The sequence below is a fragment of the Hippoglossus hippoglossus genome, chromosome 10 (assembly GCF_009819705.1).
Source record: "Hippoglossus hippoglossus isolate fHipHip1 chromosome 10, fHipHip1.pri, whole genome shotgun sequence".
In the NCBI taxonomy this organism is placed as follows: Eukaryota; Metazoa; Chordata; class Actinopteri; order Pleuronectiformes; family Pleuronectidae; genus Hippoglossus; species Hippoglossus hippoglossus.
The window spans coordinates 10789887-10809693 of record NC_047160.1 but is presented as its reverse complement, the minus strand read 5'-3'; the positions used below and the strand labels follow the sequence as shown (position 1 = coordinate 10809693).

The 19807-nt window shown below is 42.2% G+C and overlaps 3 protein-coding genes across 8 annotated transcripts in view; 1 reads left to right on the top strand and 2 right to left on the bottom strand.

Moving 5' to 3' along the window:
* pdlim7 (PDZ and LIM domain 7) overlaps positions 1–10919 on the bottom strand; it is a 33945-nt gene extending 23026 nt beyond the window's left edge. The window contains exons 1-2 of one of the 4 annotated variants that reach the window (XM_034597134.1): positions 10778–10919; positions 8330–8428 (exon numbers count right to left, since the gene is read on the bottom strand). In XM_034597134.1, the coding sequence (XP_034453025.1) occupies positions 8330–8428; positions 10778–10807 (129 nt within the window). In that variant the 5' untranslated portion in view covers positions 10808–10919. The other 3 variants (XM_034597135.1, XM_034597133.1, XM_034597136.1) reach the window with 3 other exon arrangements.
* A 1552-nt stretch (positions 10920–12471) lies between these two features.
* cltb (clathrin, light chain B) lies at positions 12472–17811 on the top strand. 3 transcript variants are annotated; one of them, XM_034598132.1, is made up of 6 exons: positions 12472–12930; positions 13540–13586; positions 13951–14068; positions 14710–14821; positions 15734–15787; positions 16142–17811. In XM_034598132.1, the coding sequence occupies exons 1-6, from the start codon at positions 12717–12719 to the stop codon at positions 16311–16313; spliced, it is 717 nt and encodes a 238-aa protein (XP_034454023.1). In that variant the 5' UTR covers positions 12472–12716; the 3' UTR covers positions 16314–17811. The 3 variants fall into 3 exon arrangements, with proteins under 3 accessions (XP_034454023.1, XP_034454024.1, XP_034454025.1); XM_034598133.1 differs by lacking the exon at positions 15734–15787 and adding an exon at positions 15283–15303 and having other exon boundaries at positions 12473–12930; XM_034598134.1 differs by lacking the exon at positions 15734–15787 and having other exon boundaries at positions 12478–12930.
* Positions 17812–17831: 20 nt separating this feature from the next.
* Positions 17832–19259, bottom strand: higd2a (HIG1 hypoxia inducible domain family, member 2A). Its single transcript, XM_034598135.1, has 2 exons — positions 19043–19259; positions 17832–18410 (listed from the first exon to the last, which is right to left on the bottom strand). Exons 1-2 carry the CDS (start codon positions 19215–19217, stop codon positions 18247–18249), a joined length of 339 nt encoding a protein of 112 aa, XP_034454026.1. The 5' UTR covers positions 19218–19259; the 3' UTR covers positions 17832–18246.
* Positions 19260–19807: the final 548 nt, after the last annotated feature.

Here is a 19807-nt window from a genome sequence, read left to right as displayed (position 1 = left end):
TAATAATCAGCTCAGGGAGTCTGTGTGTCTGGGTGTGACGGCCCCGTCCAGATATTTCACTCAACACTACCAGGAACAGGGATTACATGTCATCATGATGTCATCAGTCATCAGCATATAATTTACTGCAGATGGAACTCGTGAAAGCCGCAGACACAAACCATATGTTACACAGAGTCACATCGTTTACTGGAACAAAACATCCCCCCCCCCACCCCCAATCGAGACAGGTAGGTCATTGACGACTGACATCATCCTCTCACACTGACACAGAATGCAGACGTACTGAGTCAGAGCGAAGCAGGGTGAGGTCTTGTGACACACAGGAAGAACTTAGTCTGTACAGGTAGTAATGGTTTTTAGCATGTGTGACACCGTCTGCCATGAGCTCTAAAAACACCAATATACACAGAGGCAATGCCACATCGTGTTTAGTAAGGGCTTAGTCAGCTTGCCCGTGCGGCTTAATAAAACTCGAGACTTGTGTCAAACTCTCAGATAACTGGAGTACAAAGTGTTGGGCATCAGATAAGGGAGCGAGTGCTGGGATTTCGGGCCAAAACCCCATTAGGATTAGTCTCTGATGTCACGGATCCCTGCAAATGTTAGCTCATCAAAAGCTCAGAGGACTCAGCGGTTCAATCAATAGTTTTCTGCCATGTTCAGCTAAGCTATCACACTTGCCACTTTGATTTCCGTACATTAAACATAAACACTCGTGCGAGCGAGGAGGAAATGTGCCCTGTGAAAAACGATGACAGCTCAGGTTGAGAGAAGCGACTCTGCGCCTCTGAAAGACGACTAAGTTGGAGGCTGCCTTGAATCAAAACACGGCAGAGATAAAAATAGGAGGCAATGCATTCCTCGGAGGCGATGCAGGCTACCCTTATTTTACAGCCGAGTTCAAACACCACTTTAATTGCCTTTGATTTGCACACACTGGAAGCAATTAGAAGGGTTAAAAAAGAAATAATTCCTCCACTTTAGAAAAGGAACTTCAGAGAGTTTTAACAGCTTCCACTGGAGGAAAACAACCATGATACGGACACATGTGACATATTCTTAAAGGGGGGGGGGGGGCACGGCCTGGCACAGTGCCAGCGAGGTTCACTGCAGAAGAGCTGCCCCCTTTTTTTACTAGCATACAGGCTAGTAAAACTTGAGCACCTTGTCCATTTACAAAAAACAGGACAATTATTTTGTTAGCTTTAAACAACAGAATATCCCATTAATTGGAGCTAGAGAAGAGCCATTGCAAACCTCGAGGGAGCTGTACTTAAATGGTAACTCAACAAACAGTCTTTAATCTGCGTAAAAATTGAAGCGCTTAAAATATTACAAGACAGTGCGGTAATAGATACCCATGCTGGAATGTGGACAGAAAAGAGCAGCATTTAAAGAATGATCAAAGAAGTGTTTAATGAGAATTACACTTTGCAAAAACAGCTGGTCCAGGCTTATCTTGAAGTGGGGACTTTGATAAAACAGACAAGAACTAAAGTGAAAATCGGAATAAATTAATGGAGGAAAAGTCTTTTAAATGTTGTTGTACCGAGTATAAAAGGATCACTGATCTAATCCCACTGAACATAGATTTTAAAGCAACTGCTTTCATCAAAACAATAGATGAATGAATATTTTTTATTGAAGAATGGTGTCATCTCTCCACTAGAGCTTCACTGACTTGCAGAATAACTGAAGCAGCTCTGGAGGCTCATGGCCTAACACCTCACCCAGACGTTTACCTGCTTGTTGACCGCTAATGCAAAAGGTGAGGAAAGGAAAAGTATAAGAAGCCAGAGAGACTGCAGATTGTATATGTGCGTGTGCGTGTCTGTGTGAGTTGAGTTACTGATGGACACAAACACCTGTGCTCCTGGCTCAGGTTCAGAGCGCAGCTGCTCCCTCACTTGAGAAGGCAGCAGTTAAAGTTGCTGCGCTCAGTCCTTTGGTTGGTAGGGGGCCGACAGAAACCTTACACCTCCCCCAGCAGTTTGTCAATACAGCGAAGGACAGTGGAAAACATGTTCTTGAATGCAACGTGCTGTGCTAGTCCTCACAACAACCACACATAGAACATGAAGGGGCAGCCGTGATGTATGATAACATCTCGTAGCCGAGTCGGTTCCTCTGGTGCACGTAAAGAGCCGAGACACAGCCTCATCCTGTCTTAATATATTTTGTGCAAATGTGATTTGGACCTCACTTCAAACCGATGCCGTTATGTCTGAACAACCGAATACAGAATTACTGGGTTACCATCTTCGCCTGTTTCAAGGCTTTTTGGCAGAGCGCAGCAGCAGGGCTGCTCTGGTGAGCTCATATTTCAAAGAATTAGCCAACCTTTCAAAACACAACATCTTGAATTCACTTCTGAAGTGATTCCGTGACTGTCCCTACAGGTGAGCCAGGGCCTCATACCCACTCTCAGCTGGATTCTCTTCCCTTTGGAGAAACCAATAACGCACTAGAGTTTATCTACAGCTGTGGATATACTGAACATGTAACTCTGCACCAGCTCACTTTTATTCTTTCCATGGCTATTTGGGGGCCGAGAGACAGTCTGTCCTTACATCACTCACACAGCACAGCTGATGCAAAGCCATAAATATCCCTCTGAGAAATGGAAAACCAAACCTGCAAGCATGTGGTTGCCCCGTAACGACTGCAGTGGAACACCTAGCACTAACTCACCTTAAAACAGTGCTGCACTGATCACAACATGAGGCATTCATGCCTAAAGAGCCACAGAAGAAATGCCCCCCGCAGGCAATCCATCAGCAGAGGACTGAATTATTAATTCACCCCTCTAACAACAAGGCCTCTTTTCCCTGAGTTTGTAAGTGAGTGAGGCCATGCTTAAGAGCGCACCACTGATGAAGCAACAGATGGCTTACAAGTCAAGACAAAGACACCGACAAACATAGACAAGACTCATTGACACATCCAGCTGTGGTGACGGTGAGAGGTTCACAAATCTCCCCGCTCGCTTATTGACATGACATCATCTGCAATTTCCTCCAAACATTTGATTTCAGTGGCGTAGCTCATGTTTGTCGACAGAAACCAGATGGTGCTCAGGAGGCTCTGTTATAGTATCATATTGTTTATGGAATCACAGTGGCACAAGATCTGGGGCAGATATATGGAGGAGGTCCTCAGAGGGGCTTTTAAGGCTGGCTGCCCCCCACCCCCCCAGACTGTGGCCCATTCAACTGAAACAGAGTTACGAAGAAATCTTGCTTCCTAAATGTTATGCCTTTCCTGTTGAAACAGGATGTTGGCACATGTGGAGAGACATGCAGTTTTACCTAGGAGGGCCACCGTGCTTTCAAAAGAGAAAACAATACCAAAAACAAGAAGGTCGGTTGAAAAAGGGTAAAAGGCAGCGCGATCAGGCTGCCTCAAGATATTCAGAGGTCAGCTTTCATAAGAAAAGAGGCTTGTGTGACAGAGGCCTATTGGACGCATGTTCAACCCTTGTTTGACCCATTAATGTGAGACGGCTCTCAGAGGATAATCTGTTCACAGGCACTCTAGACAGCAATTATACTTCTATAAACTATTACCGTCGGTACAACTGTCCAACAGTTGGTTGGGATTTTACTCGTCATGATTAGCAATACTCAAGGGCGTAACTGTGGGTTGAACATTGGGGGGTTAAGGTCAAATGACATGATCAAATACTGCTCAATCATTATTTCTAACTAAGGAATGATCGCTTGTTCTACTTTAGCAATAAATACCATTCATAGGTCATACTTGTCAGATTATACCAACTAGCTAGTGGCCAAAGTTGTAACCTTGTTCATGCAGCAAATCAAATTGAGTCAAGAAAACCAACCACTGTACAATGTTCTATAACAGTCAACACTTTTCATTCAGTGCGACTACTGGGGGGGGGGTTGTGCAGGCTGGATTGATTATGGGGGAGTGGGGGAGGGGTTACAACAATCCCCTGTAAATTATGCCCTAGGTCCTAATCTTTCTTGGAAAACATCTGTATAATGTCGACTGTCCCTTGGGGGGGGTAATTCATTATGTCTCAGAAAATAATATTGTTAATATCATCAGGGTTATTGAAGCTTACATTTGCACACAAACAACACATTTATAAGCTTTTATTGAAAACTGGAAGTGAGGAATTCCAAAGATGTGGTTCTTTAAAAGGATGGCAGGGTGGGGCAGCGTTGAGGGATATGTCCAGTGTTTCAGAGAAGAGGTTCCTAAACCTTTCAGCCCATGACCTCCCAAAAAGCCATTCCAGACTAGTGACCCACGTTATCCCACAGAATAAAGAAATCCAAAGACATCCTGTTGTGCTGTAAACTGAACTGCTGTAGCCGATGCTGTCGCTAATCGCCTCATGACTCACAAGGAGAAAAATTAAGTATTTTTTCAGAGTTCAGGACAAATATGGTTAAATATGCCATTTCAAATTGTATTCGATTTCTAGAGATCACTTTGCAACCCCCCTTCTGTGTCTCACAGCCACACGGGAGAATTGCTAGTTTGGGAACCACTGTTATAGAAAGTGACTCCTACTAGTAAGAAAAGATGTGATCATATCGTAGTCTGTGCTGTTTCTGTCTGACCGCTTTTTATTCTAATTTTAAATACAATTCCAATGCCGGTAACAATATACTCCCAAGCCATATAGACATGTATGTTCACCAAAGCACAATAGCATCCAACCCATGTTCAAACATGATATAGAGATGGAGCTCACAAAAGTGAAGAATATTGACATGTAGGGTTGTGACCACTATCACCGTGTCAGTATGAAAAAGAATGACATTTGAGTTAAACAGAGAAATGTGCCTTTTCTTGATTAATCTATTGTAGTTTCCTTTTTCCTTCATGGGATGAGGAAAGGCCGTTTTCAGGATAGAAGTTCTAAAACAACCACTAAACTAAAATGACAATAGGAAATCTCCAAGGTAGAGCGATACTCAAAACTGTCAAATAAATGTTATCAACCTATTTTTTCAGTTAATAAATGGGTCTATTCATGTTACGTCAAACATTTATTTTTCCTTTAACAATGACTTAATGGTTTCTCTTGGCCTGATCTACGTTCTACCTCTGAAATCACTGGAAAGTATCACAGAGGGACTTGGGGGAGTCGATCATATGGACGAGAAAAGTGAGTGTGGAAGAGTAGACACAGACAGGAGACAGGGGATTGTTTGCTGGCAGCGACGGGGTGGACACAAGAAAAATCTCAGGAATGCTGAGAAAGCATAGCTTTCCAGGCTCGCAGACAGAGTAGGAAGGAAACATGAGCATTCATAGCCCATGGAAACCATTTACTAAAGCACACACACACACACACACACACACACACACACACACACACACACACACACACACACACACACACACACACACACACACACACACACACACACACACACACACACACACACACACACACACACACACACACACACACACACACACACACACACACAATATCAATACAAGATGATCACAATCCCCAGTTAGTAGTACTTCAAATACAAGGCAAATAATTGAAAATGACATTATTGATTGTGTCACAATGAAACCAAACCCAGATTCTTTAAATAATAATGATCACTAAATAAATCCACACTAATTATCATGTAATCTTTACAAAAACACTTAAATCACTGATCTTTGCTCAGTTATCACTAACAATCTCTTTGCCTCACAGCATTTTACTGAGGCTTTTGTCCTGTCACTCCACATGTTCGTCATTCCGTAATCGCTTTTAGCGGACTGTCTGGGGCTGAGATACTTATCTCATCGGCTACAAGCCAGTAAAGAAAAAAGACCACCCACTAAATTCATCCAATCTAAGCCCAGCGAGTGCACGCCTGACTTTTCTTCCTGTTACTAAGGGATACTGTATATCTTGGAGGTTTACATCCCCTCGTTGGGCTGTTTTCATCCTCTGCGACTGTGTGATTCACTGTCGAGGGCTTTTATGACGACCTAGAGGAGGGCCAGCAGCCTCTGAAAGGTAAAGAGAGAAACCCTGTCACGTCTTTATAACTCCTGGACCCCGAGGCCTGCACGGACTGCTGGAACAAGCCACAGAGATATTAGCCACTGACCAGTTGTTAAGGCTCCTGCCATAGAAATATGTTTTAGTTTTTTTTTACAGATTGTGAGAGAATCAATCTTGCACCATTTGCTTTAACTAACCTGGTCGGAGGTAGTGCACAACATGAAAACTATATTACCTCCATCAAGGAGATTATGTCGTCATCTGCCTTTGTTTGATTGTTACCAGGATTACACAAAAACTACCACGAAACTTGGTGGAAGGGATGCAGTGTGGGTCAGGGAAGAAGCCGGGGGGGGATTCAAGATTTGTTTTCCCCATTTCCTCATCATTAGGAGATTTTTGCATTTTGAGACATTTTCATGGATGTCTCAGTGAATAATTCATGGATCTTGATGTATTGGTTTGTGCAATTTGGAGCAGATCCCAAATAAATCTGGATCTAGTGAATTTAAATGAGTTTTGGAACTGGACTGTTGGGCCGCGGTGGAGGTCTACGCCCCAAGTGCCCTTCTAGTTTCTCTCAGAGAGTAAACTAATCAGCACAGACTGGTGTACCTGGATTGCAGAAAAACTGGACCCTAGCACAGGCTGATTAATCAAGATAATTCAACTACGAGTAATGACTCACCCACTGACGGTTCACCTACAGTACACCTTGCCCGCGTCTGGATGGAAATTCCTGTAAGTCAGCCACTATGTCCTACCGAAAAATCCCCGTTTTGTTTTGGGGCCCATTTGTCGAATGAAGTTTGTTATTTTATGGGAAGAAGAAAATGTTTCTTGTCATGAATCCAAGGAAAATATTGTGTTTCTGACTGCTGTGCCTGCCAGAGAGCAGAACAGATACAGGACGTGTACTGACAAGGCAGGTGATAACTGCTGCCCTCACCACAGGATTACACTCACAGTGTGCTCAGTGTGATGCTACTTACAAAACCCTTGTATACTCTGAGCACCAAACCAACCCGAGCAACACACAATAGTTCATGATTTTACTGCTGCTTTTCGTCTTTTATAACCAGGGCTGGGCAATAAAACAACATCAATCATTATCACAACACAAGTGTCATCAATAGCAACACAACAAAGGCTCATTGCATGTTGATAAATTGCTTAGGCATTGTTCAATCACAATAAGGAGATATGACGTAATTGATCAACCTCAGATTTTTTAAATGTTTTGCTGTTTATTAAGTGTTTGTCATTCTCTGCTCATAGAGAAGAGTCGAAAAACCACAACCTTCTCTCAGGAGCAAAAATTTAAAGAAAGAAATAATAATTTGACATCAATTGTGATAACTACTGATATCAACTGGAATGACATTTTTCATCTTGATATGATTTGTGGCCATATCGCCCAGCCCTAATTATAACTGTGTGACAGTAACAACTAAGAAACAAAAGGATAGAGAGCCCAGCTACAGTGTTTGAATGACTGTGGGGTAACCTTGTCTGGCTAAGACCAAGACCGACCCATATTTAGTTTCCAATTAACACCCAATTATCTCTGAAATAGGTCAGAGCAAATATTTAACTGAATTAATAAATGCAAATCAGTTTAACATGAATAGATCACACCAGCCTCTAAGGTAGCAATATAACAATGCCAATGGAGAATGAGTGAATGATAAAATGCCAGATCTGTGTGCGCAATAGCTGGCAGCAATGTTGGAATTATTTGTCTGTGTGCGCATGCGTGTGCGTGTGCGACTGTGAGTGTGAGGCAGTGTGTTTGTCAGGCAAAGCAGCACTGCACTTATAAGGCCTGGAAAGTGGGTTGCTGCTCTCTTCAATAGCAACGTTAGTTTATAGAGTTATTTGAAAATGCATTCAGTGAAGAGGCAGTGACCGAACATGGAGAGTAGGACAGCACTTGAAAAAACTAATGACAGCCAGTCGCTGTGGCCGGAGAATGATGTCAATGCAAAGGTGCTGCATGTTAACACTGACTGGATGGATAAGGGTTGGTATACACAGCATAAAATGTGAGTGATAGGAAAATGAAAAACCCTTTTACTATGCAAACCCGAACAAATGAGAGATGACCGCACTCAGACGGGGTTTATTATGTGGTGACCGAGCTTGTATTGAACACTCTCGTTCAAAGACTTGCGAATCTGCTAAGGCTTTCGCACAGAAGCTTGTACGGACATAAACGACTCTGCAGGATGATCCTCAACGCTAATCTTCTCTAAGGTGTGAAGGCCGCGGTGACGGCAGCGGGCAGAGTAGTAGGAGTTGAAGTGGACGCCCAAAACAAAACAAGTTTCTTACCCTGGACACGGTGAGGGGCATGCTGAAGTCCTTGCCACCCTGCAGCCTGAAGCCCCAAGGCGCTGGGCCGCTGAGGGTTACCGAGTATACATTCATAGCCTTGAGGGAGAGAGAGAAAGAAACTGTGTGTTAATTAGGCCAAAAGCCAAACATCCTTATTACATGAAATCGGCCTACTGCTGGTTGTCTCCAACACAAACGCGTGTCCAGTTTTAAGAATAACCATGTTGCATTAATAGACTAAAGGCGTCCTTTTGCAGAAATAATCAATTTCACTCTGCGACGGGACATTTGCATAAAGTACAAGACAATGAAATACCAGTGGTGCTGCTGGGACACAACATTCAAACATTTATCAACGCGCTAACTAATAGGTTGTCATCCCTTGCATCGTAATGTGAGGAGAGCGTTTACACCAAGGCCCCAGTGCAGAGTGTAACAAAGTGTGCTACCATGCAAATGAAGGCTGTAGGAAACATCTGCGACGTAAATCACCTGGTCAATAAGAACAACAGCGATATTCAACAATTATTTATAATCAAACATGGGCCCAAATTCCCACAACATACACATGTTCTATATTTTGCATAATTATTCAAACGGTGCAACCATGAAGACACTGTGGGACCATTTCACCCACCAGAGCCACTTATTGACAGTGGATGGCATGGCACTAAATAGCCAGGTAATTTTAAGAACCCGAGGCAACTTGACACCCAGGGCTATGTCACTTGCCCTTATTGCTGTACTACTGACCCCTGTACCTGCACCCCCCGACTCGTCCTGCCCCAGCCCTACCAGGTTCATGACACGCTGCCAGCAAACCCTTAGATGCCACCACGCGAAACCTACCTTGTCCTCAAGGGCAGGCCACTAGCCCAAACCTGGGAAACAGCGAGGAGAGAGAGTCAGTAAGCTAGGGCAAGCAGATTCCCTCTCTGTTGGCAAACCCTGCGCTCCCCCGAACACCGTCTGTAACACAGGCAAGCCTTAGCCTCTCCTCGCTCCTCAGAGGCTATATAAGGAATGTAAAACTACACCAAACTATTTCAGCCCAACACCCACATGAGTCACAGAGCGCAGGGGTGGGGCGGGGTAAGGGGTGGGGGGGGGGGGGGGGGGGGGGGGGGGGGGGGGCAGGGAGGACGGAGAAGAGGTAACGTCAACCACCCCGACATTCTGGCAAACGCCTACGACATAAAAGCTAATGGATATATGGAGGCTGTAGGAATAGAGTGCACAAGAGAGGCAGCAGACAGACACAGCTGAATTAAAGCAATATGGACGTCTACGTTCTCTCTGTGGAGGCCACGAAACGCAGAGCAACCACACCGGCAGTTATTTCATATTAACATCAAATGACCTCACTTTACAAGGAAAACGTCAAATAAACCAGGGACGAGGTTATAACTCATATTGAGGGCAAAAAAAGGGGGAAATGGTTCTTGTCTTAAATGCGATAAAAGCAACCAGCCAAGCAGCCCAAAGGATCCCATCCATAAAACCTGCTAAACCTAACAGAAAGGACTTTCCATGTTGTTGTGTCAATGCACTTTGGTCAAACCTTTCCAGAGCATACTAGCAACATGGTTCATTAGATTAGTTTTGTCATTATGCCATATCATGTGTTAAACAGGAAACTAAGAAAATATGTTATAAAGTTAGACTGCCTGAGATCATAACAATGGCAAAAAACAATAGTGGCAACAGATAATAGAGGTTATATCACTTGTGTCAACAGTTTATATTCATATTTTAATTGATTTTAATTAGATAATGGAAGTAACAGCATGTGTGTGCGGATGTATTTCAGTTCATTTAAAATACTTCTCTCTGTAAGCAGGTGGAGAAATCATGAGTTAAAGTTATGAATATAAATAAACTGCTATGTTGTGTATGTATGTTCTTAATAATCCAAGTGACGCTATCCCTGCTTATGGTCTGGCTATTTATAAACCCCACCGGTGTCCCCATTCTGAATCTATAGGAACTTTGTAAAAGAAGTGCTTAACAGCCCACTGTCCTCAAACACACTGAATCGCAGGATTCTATATTTCCTGGCTGCTGCACAACCATTAGCTTATGTGGGTTTTCTTCTAAATGACTCCAGCGTGTCCAAGACAATCATTAGCAACAGGTAATTAAAGGCTACGGTGAGCGCAGTGAATCAGCGGCATTACAGCACAAAGCCGGAGATATTAACAGCCAACACAACAGAGGAAGAAGAAAGAAGTAAAGAAAAGACAAAGTCTGGGCTGTAACAAAAGTAGTTTTCGGTGCCTCAGATGAGGCAGCCAACGCTATAATCTGCACAGTGTGGAGCTCAGCACAGCCCATTCAATGACTCCCACTGCGGAGGAGAAAGTTGACTTCAGACAGGGAAAAGTTACACTAACTCACAAAGGAGTGCAATTAAAACGCGCCGGAGCCAGAGGGGGGGGATCTTACCTCCGTTCCCTCCGTGTGTTCGCCGGACATCTCGACTCGGTGCGCCGGTAGAGGAGAAGAAGATCAGTGGGTAAGTTGCGGGCTAACTCTCGGACTTCCTTGAAGCCGCCGTGGATCCCTGGTGAGCAGCAGCCTCCTTCCCTCAAAGTCTCTTTTAGCTGAGCCCCGGCGGAAACGTCACAGGTCACATGACAGATCCGTCTCACTGTGGGAGTCAGAGGAGGCCTCACTCTGAAGATATGTATTAACATAACATATAATACTCTATCTCTGTAAGTTATAATAAAATATCATGTAATACTTTACCACGATCTCTGTAAATTATAATAAAATATCATGTAATACTTTACCACGATCTCTGTAAGTTATAATAAAATATCATGTAATACTTTACCACGATCTCTGTAAGTTATAATAAAATATCATGTAATACTTTACCACGATCTCTGTAAGTTATATTAAAATATCATGTAATACTTTACCACTATCTCTTTAAGTTATATTAAAATATCATGTAATACTTTACCACGATCTCTGTAAGTTATAATAAAATATCATGTAATACTTTACCACGATCTCTGTAAGTTATAATAAAATAACATGTAATACTTTACCACTATCTCTTTAAGTTATATTAAAATATCATGTAATACTTTACCACGATCTCTGTAAGTTATAATAAAATATCATGTAATACTTTACCACGATCTCTGTAAGTTATAATAAAATAACATGTAATACTTTACCACGATCTCTGTAAGTTATAATAAAATATCATGTAATACTTTACCACGATCTCTGTAAGTTATATTAAAATATCATGTAATACTTTACCATGATCTCTGTAAATTATAATCTAATAAAATGCTATACTTTACCACGATCTCTGTAACTTATATTAAAATAACATATAATACTTTACCACGATCTCTGTAAGTTGTAATACAATAAAGTTTAAAATAAAGCATCTTACATCTGATTTAAATCCCTATAACACTGTGGTTGACAGAATATCTGAAATACATTCAAGTATTGATTTAAAAAAACATATTCAACAACAATAATGATGAAGCAAATTTTCATCCACTATATCTGATACATTTTTATCTTTTCTTTTTTTTTTAAACCACGGTGAGGTAACTTCCAGATAGAACAAAATAAGTGGAACAAGTGGGACAAAATATCATGCAAATGCTGAGTAGCGCTTTCTCATAAGGTATATTTTAACATGCTTTTGAAACTTATGTACATGTTGGTAGTAATTGTACATAAGTAAGGGATGCAAGACTTTTATCTGCAATGGAGAATGTTATTCGGGCAAAGATATGATTACTTTACTATTGTTGGTAGTTAGGTTATAGATATGTAATGACCTGTACCTCCTCTGTCACTCTGCCATATTGGAAATGTACCACAATGCCACTGACAGAACGGACACACGTTATTTATCAGATTAAAGACAATATTATGCATCATCCTCTAGTGGTAGCTTAACAGTTGTTGAATTTGTTTGCAGAGCATTTTATTCATATAATTTGCTACATAGATTGTATTATTATTATTATTAGTAGTAGTAGTAGTAGTAGTAGTAGCAGTATTAGTAGTTGTAGTAGTAACACAGAAGAGTTGCAGCAGGTGACCAGCAGATGGAGACACACCCCAACAAAAGGGAGCTGGCACCCCGGGGTGCTGCTCTGCCTCATCATCAGTAGAACAAGTGAATAAATCATGAATCATCAGTGAGGCCTCAGCTCGAAGCTGTCATTGTTTCATACAGACGCTTTCATTACCTGTGCTGCTTGAAATAACTAATACCCGAGAGGAAATATTACATATTAAGTTAGTTTTTAATTGACGTTACCAATCGGTATCGTGGGGCTTTGACATTCGCTAGCCGAAGCTGTCAGGCGCAGTGGAACTTGTAAACACTTTGAGAAAGATGGCTGACAACGGAGCCCCACCGGCTGCTGAAGAGGACCCGGCCGCGGCTTTCCTGGCCCAACAGGAGAGCGAGATCGCGGGGATAGAGAACGACGGAGACGGGTTCGGGGCGCTGGAAGGAGCCAACGGCCACCAGCAGCAGCAGGAGCCGGAGCCAGAGCCGGAGCCGGCGCCGGCGCCGCCCGAGCCTCAGCCTCAGCCGGCCAGCTATGGCAAGTTTGTGCTAACCTCAGCAAGCTAGCAAGCAAACCAGCTAACTGAAGCTGCATTATAAGTGTTTGCGAACAATGGCTCCGGCACAATATGTTTATAACAGCACCACTGGTTGATACAGTCGTGTGGTTCAGTCACTTTACACTGTCCAGTCTGTTTATTGATTTAACTAACGCAACGCTAGCTGCGGTTTAGCTAGCTAGCATGGTGCGTTTGTTTGCATAGTGAGAGCTATAGCGTTAATACATGTTTGTGATTTATCATCCGGATCATTGGAGGTGTGAAGCTGCGGCCACCACCTTTACAACACCGTATTAACCAGCGTGTGTTAACGTGAGGTCGTGAAGCTATAACACGGCTAAATGATGCTAGCTAGCTGTTTGCACTGTTCTGGAAAATCCAGTCCTGTGAAGTGACAACATCAGCGGTCAAACAGGTGCTGCTGCATTCTCTCATTGTTAACTGTGACAGGATCAGATGAGACACTGACGAGGCCCGGAGAGACCGAGCCGACACAAGTTTAGCCCAGGGGATGAGGGAGGGCGGCTAACTGAAGTCCTGATTAACATTTAATAACAGTAAACCTTGTTTTCTCATCACGATGTCAGACGGTTTCGATGACGAGCCTGCCACAGTGAATGGGGACATGTTTCAGGTGAGACTCCACACACCTTCAACCTGTCTCTTACACTGTAATAACCCTGTGTGTGTGTCTGTGTGTGTGTGTGTGTGTGTGTGTGTGTGTGTGTGTGTGTGTGTGTACACTCACTTTTGTTACCTGAGTTTCAAGGTAAGGTATGAATTGGTCAGGGATACTGTAGGCTGTTCACTACAAATTGAGGTCAATGTAGGGTGTGTGTGTGTGTGTGTGTGTCAGTGTTATTCGGATTCTGAGCTCCATCAAATACTTGGTTTCCCTCTCCCTGTGTTTTTCATGATGCGTGTGATGGATTTACGATCTACGCAGTATTTAGATCACAAGCCAGTTTGTAATGGAGTCAGTGTTTCTCGTCCTAAAGGAGTCCAATGGCCCGACAGACAACTATGCAGCCATTGCCCAGGTGGACATTCAGAGACAAGAGCCGGAGAGTTTACGCAAGTGGAGGGAGGAGCAGAAGACACGCCTTGAAGTGTTAGGTGAGCAAACATGGTTTCACTGGGATAATAATCACCCTGTCTCCTGGTCTTCAGTTAATGCTCGCTGCCCGGCGCATCACTGGGATAGAAAGACATGACCCCTGTGCATCACCCCTGTGCCTGCCTCCCCACACTGGCTCCCTGTTAAATGTCCTATTGATTTTAAAATGCTATTGCCCGCTTTAAATGGCCTTGCACCAAAGCACCTTTCAAATATATTGACCTGGTACAGGCTGTAGACTGCTATGATCTGTGGCTGGAGCCCTGCTGCTGACTCCCAGGTCTCACCTTGTTACACGGGGTGACCGAGCCTTTGCTTTCAGAGCCCGTTGAACTTGGACTAATTCTCCAGCTTCATCCCTTTTTAGAACATTTCTCTCAAATGATTGATATTGACTCTTATTTATACTATAATCTCATTGTTTCTTCTTTGTAAAGGACTTTGTAACATTGTTAAGAATAATGCTTTATAAATAAAGTATATTATTGTTATTATTATTAGTTTGTAGCTGTAATGTGTCACTGTGACTGTGTCATTTTGTTGTGTGCATCCTTACCCTGTCTGCTTATACATTTGTTCTCCTCCTCTGTCTTTCCCTCTGCTGGCGACTCTGCTCTCTGCCATTTCGTCCCTAACTCAGACTCGGCATCCATGGCCGCTGAGGCAGAGTGGAGAGAGAAAGCCAAAAAGGAGCTGGAGGACTGGCATGTGCACCAGAACGAGCAGATGGAGAAGAACAAGGCCAACAACAGGTTAGTTTCTGACATGCCCTCTGTTAACATGTAGAGATGTAACAGTTGGATTATCATTATGATGTGATGAGGCCATAATCGCTACAGGAACGCTGTCTTGTCAGCTTCACAATTCCAAGTGCTGTTTTGGCAGATTGTCATTTTTCTCAGTAGAAATCATTGAAAAATGGCTTTGACTTTATATGTCAAGTCATCTGCACTGTGTGGCTACAGAATCACCATGACAACAAGATTATGTATTGGGTGAACTTTGAGATATTTTGTAAACTTGAATGTGTTGGGCGTACTTACTGCACCAAAATATCAAATGTCAGAGGGATTCTTATAATGTAACTGCTTCGTGTTTAAAAGCATTAAAGTCGGCTGAAGTCACTGTTTTACATTATGTTTACAATATCTCAGCCTTTTTTTTCTTTTTCCTTTACCGAGCTAACCGGTGCTTCTCTCACACTTTCCAACAGACTCTGTCCAAGTCTGGCACGGTATCACTCTGCATCTGTGGCTCTAGTGTTTGCTAGTTTCTTCCTCTGCTGCCCGTGAAAGCGCTGAGAGACAAACCTCTGATGAGATATCAGTCGAGATTTTAGTGTACAGTTAAAAATGCATGGAAAATAAAAAGAGAAGCTTGCTACCTGCAAGGAATGCAAACGGCAGAAAGCATCCGTGTGTCACTGACATGTTTTTCCCAAGCTTGTTTATTTGCAACAGTTCATTACAGCTTTCCAGGCAGATTTTAATTAATCTGAGACAACTTTTTTCCATTTTCATTTCCACCTCATTGGAATTGTTTCTCAGCCGCTGACGTAACCCTTTTAATGCAGACACTAACTTTTCTCTGCCTGTTGTTTGACACTGAACCTGTTCTCCTCTCTCCGTCTTTCCCCTGCTTACTTGGCCTTGCCTGCGTACTAGGATTGCTGACAAGGCTTTCTACAAACAGCCCAACTCTGATGTTATAGGCTTTGTGTAGGTTTAGAGTTCTTTCGCTTTTAAATGTTGTTTAATGTAATACATTACTATATGATTTTCCCCCAATGCATGCCTGAACACCAAAATGACCAGTTAGATTTTTTGGAAGGTTTAATTTTGTCTTTCTGGCTTTTTTTTTAATTTGATTTCCAAATAAACTCGATCAAAGTGTTTGATTGCTATGAAGAAATGCATGAAGTTATTGTGGATCGTATGCACAGGGTCCACATGTATTGAAGTTTGTGGTTGAGAACCATGTTTGGCTCAGACGAGGTTTGCTGTTGTGGAAACTGTTCTGAAAATCCCTGCAACTCATTCATGTCTTTCGCTCATCTTCCCTCCCGCCTGCAGAGCATCGGAGGAGGCTTTCCTGGCCGAGAGTGACGGCGACAGCCCGGGATCGGAATGGGAGCGAGTAGCCCGTCTCTGTGACTTCAATCCCAAAACCAACAAACAGGCGAAGGATGTTTCTCGAATGCGCTCGGTCCTCATCACTCTCAAACAGACGCCTCTAGTTCGCTAAAGAGGAGAGCTGTCTTGTTCGAGAAACATTGCCTTTTTTTCAGTTTTAACCTCACGTCACACCACAAAGAGTTTTTACGCCCTTTTCCATAAGATTACTGGTATGTTTATAACCATCTCAAAATTCCGCTCCTCTTGATGCCTGTTATATTGAAGTAATTATACTTAGCCTCACTCTTCCGAGAGAAGATGGACTGCTCCTTTAGCTGATCAGTTCTGTCACTGCTACCACATAAGAAAATATTGTTACTGTAAGTTAAACATTTTTGCATTTTCCTTCCCTTTTAACTTATACATTTTTATTAGGTCAACTTTATTGCATGTCTCTGCCAATATTTTGGATGCACATGTTTTAGTTTTATAAATTTGCATTACACTATTTGAGCACTGTTAGGGATTAGATTGTAACCACTTATGCCTCTCATCAACCGTAACTAATTCTTTGTTCACATTTGTTGTTATAACCCAAATGAAGGTAGATTGCATATTTTTCTCTTTCACATACATAAGCTTGTGGCCTTTTTTGATATTGCTCTTACTGCAGTTTGAGTTTTCAGCCAGAGGGATTTTTCTTTCTTCAATTAGGCAACAAAAAACAAAATCATTCACAACCAAAGATCTCTTCTAGCATCTAAATTATCCAGAGTTCACGTCATTAAACATTGTTTGGTATTTTTCTCATCTCACCGGTTTACTACGCAGATGTTTTATGCACCATTTTGTGTCACACTCAAATGTGTTTTATATTTTTTAAAACAGCAGTCAATGAGGTGTCAGTTTCAACAGTGATGTCTGCACATTGTTTCACATGTTGCCTATTTGGATTTGATGAATACTGGAAAAGTGAATGTTAACAGGGAACTGGAAAATAAAACAGTGGAGTACGATCCCCTAAATTTATTTGTACTTAAAATAGTTACCGGCTAATGACTGTTGCCAAACAAAAACACCCTGGAGATCGTCACTGGAATCCCAGTTTGTTCCACTGGTGTGAGAGGAGCTAAAATTACATGTGGCCCAATGCCAACATCCATCCGAACTTTATCTCACTCACTCCTGGAATGTGCTGCTAAAAATGCTTGATTCAATTTCAACCCTTGTTTTAGCATCAAGTTAAAAAAACACAATCATTGGACCAAGAAGTGCACAGGAGCAAGTCGTGTCTAGTTCTTACTCTTTGAAGGCACGATGCAGATTTGTTTTATTGTCATGAGTCACACTTAACTAGCCACCACAATGCCTCTGTTTAGGTAAGGTAACTTCACAAAGTGCTGTGTCATTCCTAGTTCTTTATTTGGAGCCCTCCCTACCCCATGACTTTCATGTGACATTAAAAGTCCAAGTGTCTAAAGTGGACGTTTAGACCGGGTCAGTCTTTGTCTAGAGTCCTAATGTTTTAACCTGCTCACCCCAGCCAATCAAATAAAAACTCTTCACATTCAATTTCCAGTGATTTTTTTTTATTTAAATAACTTGTTTAATAAAGGTTGTTTAAGAAATAGATGTCCCCAGACCACCGTTGTGAGTGTGATGTTTTATTGTAAATAACACACAGGACACCAGGTTGAAATGAACATTTATATATCAGAGGAAAGTCGGGTGTTGTATAGATAATTCTAGTGGCGATTCAAGAAGAGCAAGAAGCAAGAAACCATTTATATTGATCATAATTTTGCTTTGGTACTACTATAGCAGTCAAATAAAAAATTGTCCTTGCTAACTTGGTCTGGTCAGAATCATATTGCACCAAGTTTCTCCATAGTGATATCCTGAAATAAATTATTTTACCACCATGAGTTGTTTTCAAACAACATTAAATACAATGTTGAAAACAATACTTTGCTCAGTTGCTCTAAGCTGGACCTGGTTTGTCTGCAAGTGGTGTGGCAGTAAATTGAAATCAATAATGGCAGGAGGTGTGGAAGGGGTCTTCACTACTTGGATCTCAGAGCCGTGGTAAAGACACCGATAATAATGGCAACGACAGTGAATCCCTGAGCAGCAATACGTCCCCTCATCAGCAGCTGGGACTGCCGGGTCTTCCCTTGTTGGAAGGAACGGAGACCAAATATCAGAGCTCCTGCTGTTGCCAAACAACCTGGAGATCAAACAGGAAGTCGCAGATTAAAGACAGAATCTGACAGAGCAATGGAAACAGACTGGACAAGTGGTGAGCACCTACTGCAACTAATAATGTCACATACAGGGAGAAGATGAAGGCCTAACATAATACTGCTACTGCACTGTCCTTTGGTACAAGTACAACTGAAGTCCGTTCAGACACTTCTCTGGGTTGGACTTATTCAAATAAAGGAAACCACCAAAACAGTATAGAGCTTAAAGTCAGGTCTCAACAATAAAGGGTCATTTCACACAAATCAGTCTTAACTAGTAGTAGTTATGAGACTAGAAATAGAAATAAAATTAGCACCAAAACCTACACTCAGTGTTAAGTGTTGCAACACAAGTTTAAAATATATGTTTAGGAAATTTCTAAGTTAATATACAGGCTATATAAACACACAGACACACACAGACACACACACAGGTTATTTGTACAGATTATATATATATATATATGAATATATACACACAGCAGCAGCTTGGCCAGTTTCTCTGGTGTTAGCTCAGGATGTAACCGTTTCATACAAACCTCAGCTGTGTGTGGTTGATTGTGTGGTTAAATCCCACCGGGCTGCAGGATGAAGGACAGTGACTTGTGTAACTCACCTATGGGGACGAACGGGTTCTCCTTGGTTTTCCTCTGGAGTTTCTCCTTGAACGTCTCGTCCCTGGTCAGGATGGACGGGTTGAACCCCTCTATGATCGGGGGTCCCTCATCAAACCCCGGCAGAGGAGCTTGAGCTGCTTGTCCTGGAGCCCCTGATGTCGTAGCAGCCGCCATGCTGGAGGAAACTCTGTGAGCTGCGGAAGTGAAGGACTGCACTTCCGCTTCGCGTTCACAATAAAAGCCCGTGCCCTTCAGACATCAGGAACGAGGAGTACATAGCTGGCGTTTAGTGCGCATCTCCTGCTGGAGTGTGATGACGGCCATGTGCGGACAGGACACACAACATTCAGCAACGGCATCAATGCATGAAAAAGAGACATCACATTTTACATAGAAGAATTAAAGTGCACCGCTCTGCAAAAAACAATGAGTCTCCTTTAGAAAAATAATGTATATATGTATAAACTCTTGATCCAAATATAAGAACTGACCAAATTCTGAATATACCATTTTAATTATAGTTTTATATTATAGTTTTATTTTAGTTATATTTATATCACGTCTGCCATTATGTGGTTGTTATGCACAGAGTGTGATTTATGAGAAAATCAGAGTTTTAATTAACGATAATGAATCATTAACCACAGATGGCCCTTTAACTTAAATGAAGCATCTTGCAGCTGTTTAAACATTTATATTTTCATTAGGAATTATAAACTATTCCAGAACTTGAACATAAGAATGCATTTTCAGGAATATATATA

What these genes read in the sequence shown, in the direction of transcription:
- higd2a (XM_034598135.1), bottom strand. Translation starts at nt 19,217, where the DNA reads ATGGCGGCTGCTACGACATCAGGGGCTCCAGGACAAGCAGCTCAAGCT. An exon ending in GAACCCGTTCGTCCCCATAG is followed by an intron (nt 18,411 to 19,042) that starts GTGAGTTACACA and finishes TTTGATCTCCAG; the next exon opens with GTTGTTTGGCAACAGCAGGA.
- cltb (XM_034598132.1), top strand. Translation starts at nt 12,717, where the DNA reads ATGGCTGACAACGGAGCCCCACCGGCTGCTGAAGAGGACCCGGCCGCG. An exon ending in TGAATGGGGACATGTTTCAG is followed by an intron (nt 13,587 to 13,950) that starts GTGAGACTCCAC and finishes CTCGTCCTAAAG; the next exon opens with GAGTCCAATGGCCCGACAGA. An exon ending in AAGAACAAGGCCAACAACAG is followed by an intron (nt 14,822 to 15,733) that starts GTTAGTTTCTGA and finishes CCTGCGTACTAG; the next exon opens with GATTGCTGACAAGGCTTTCT.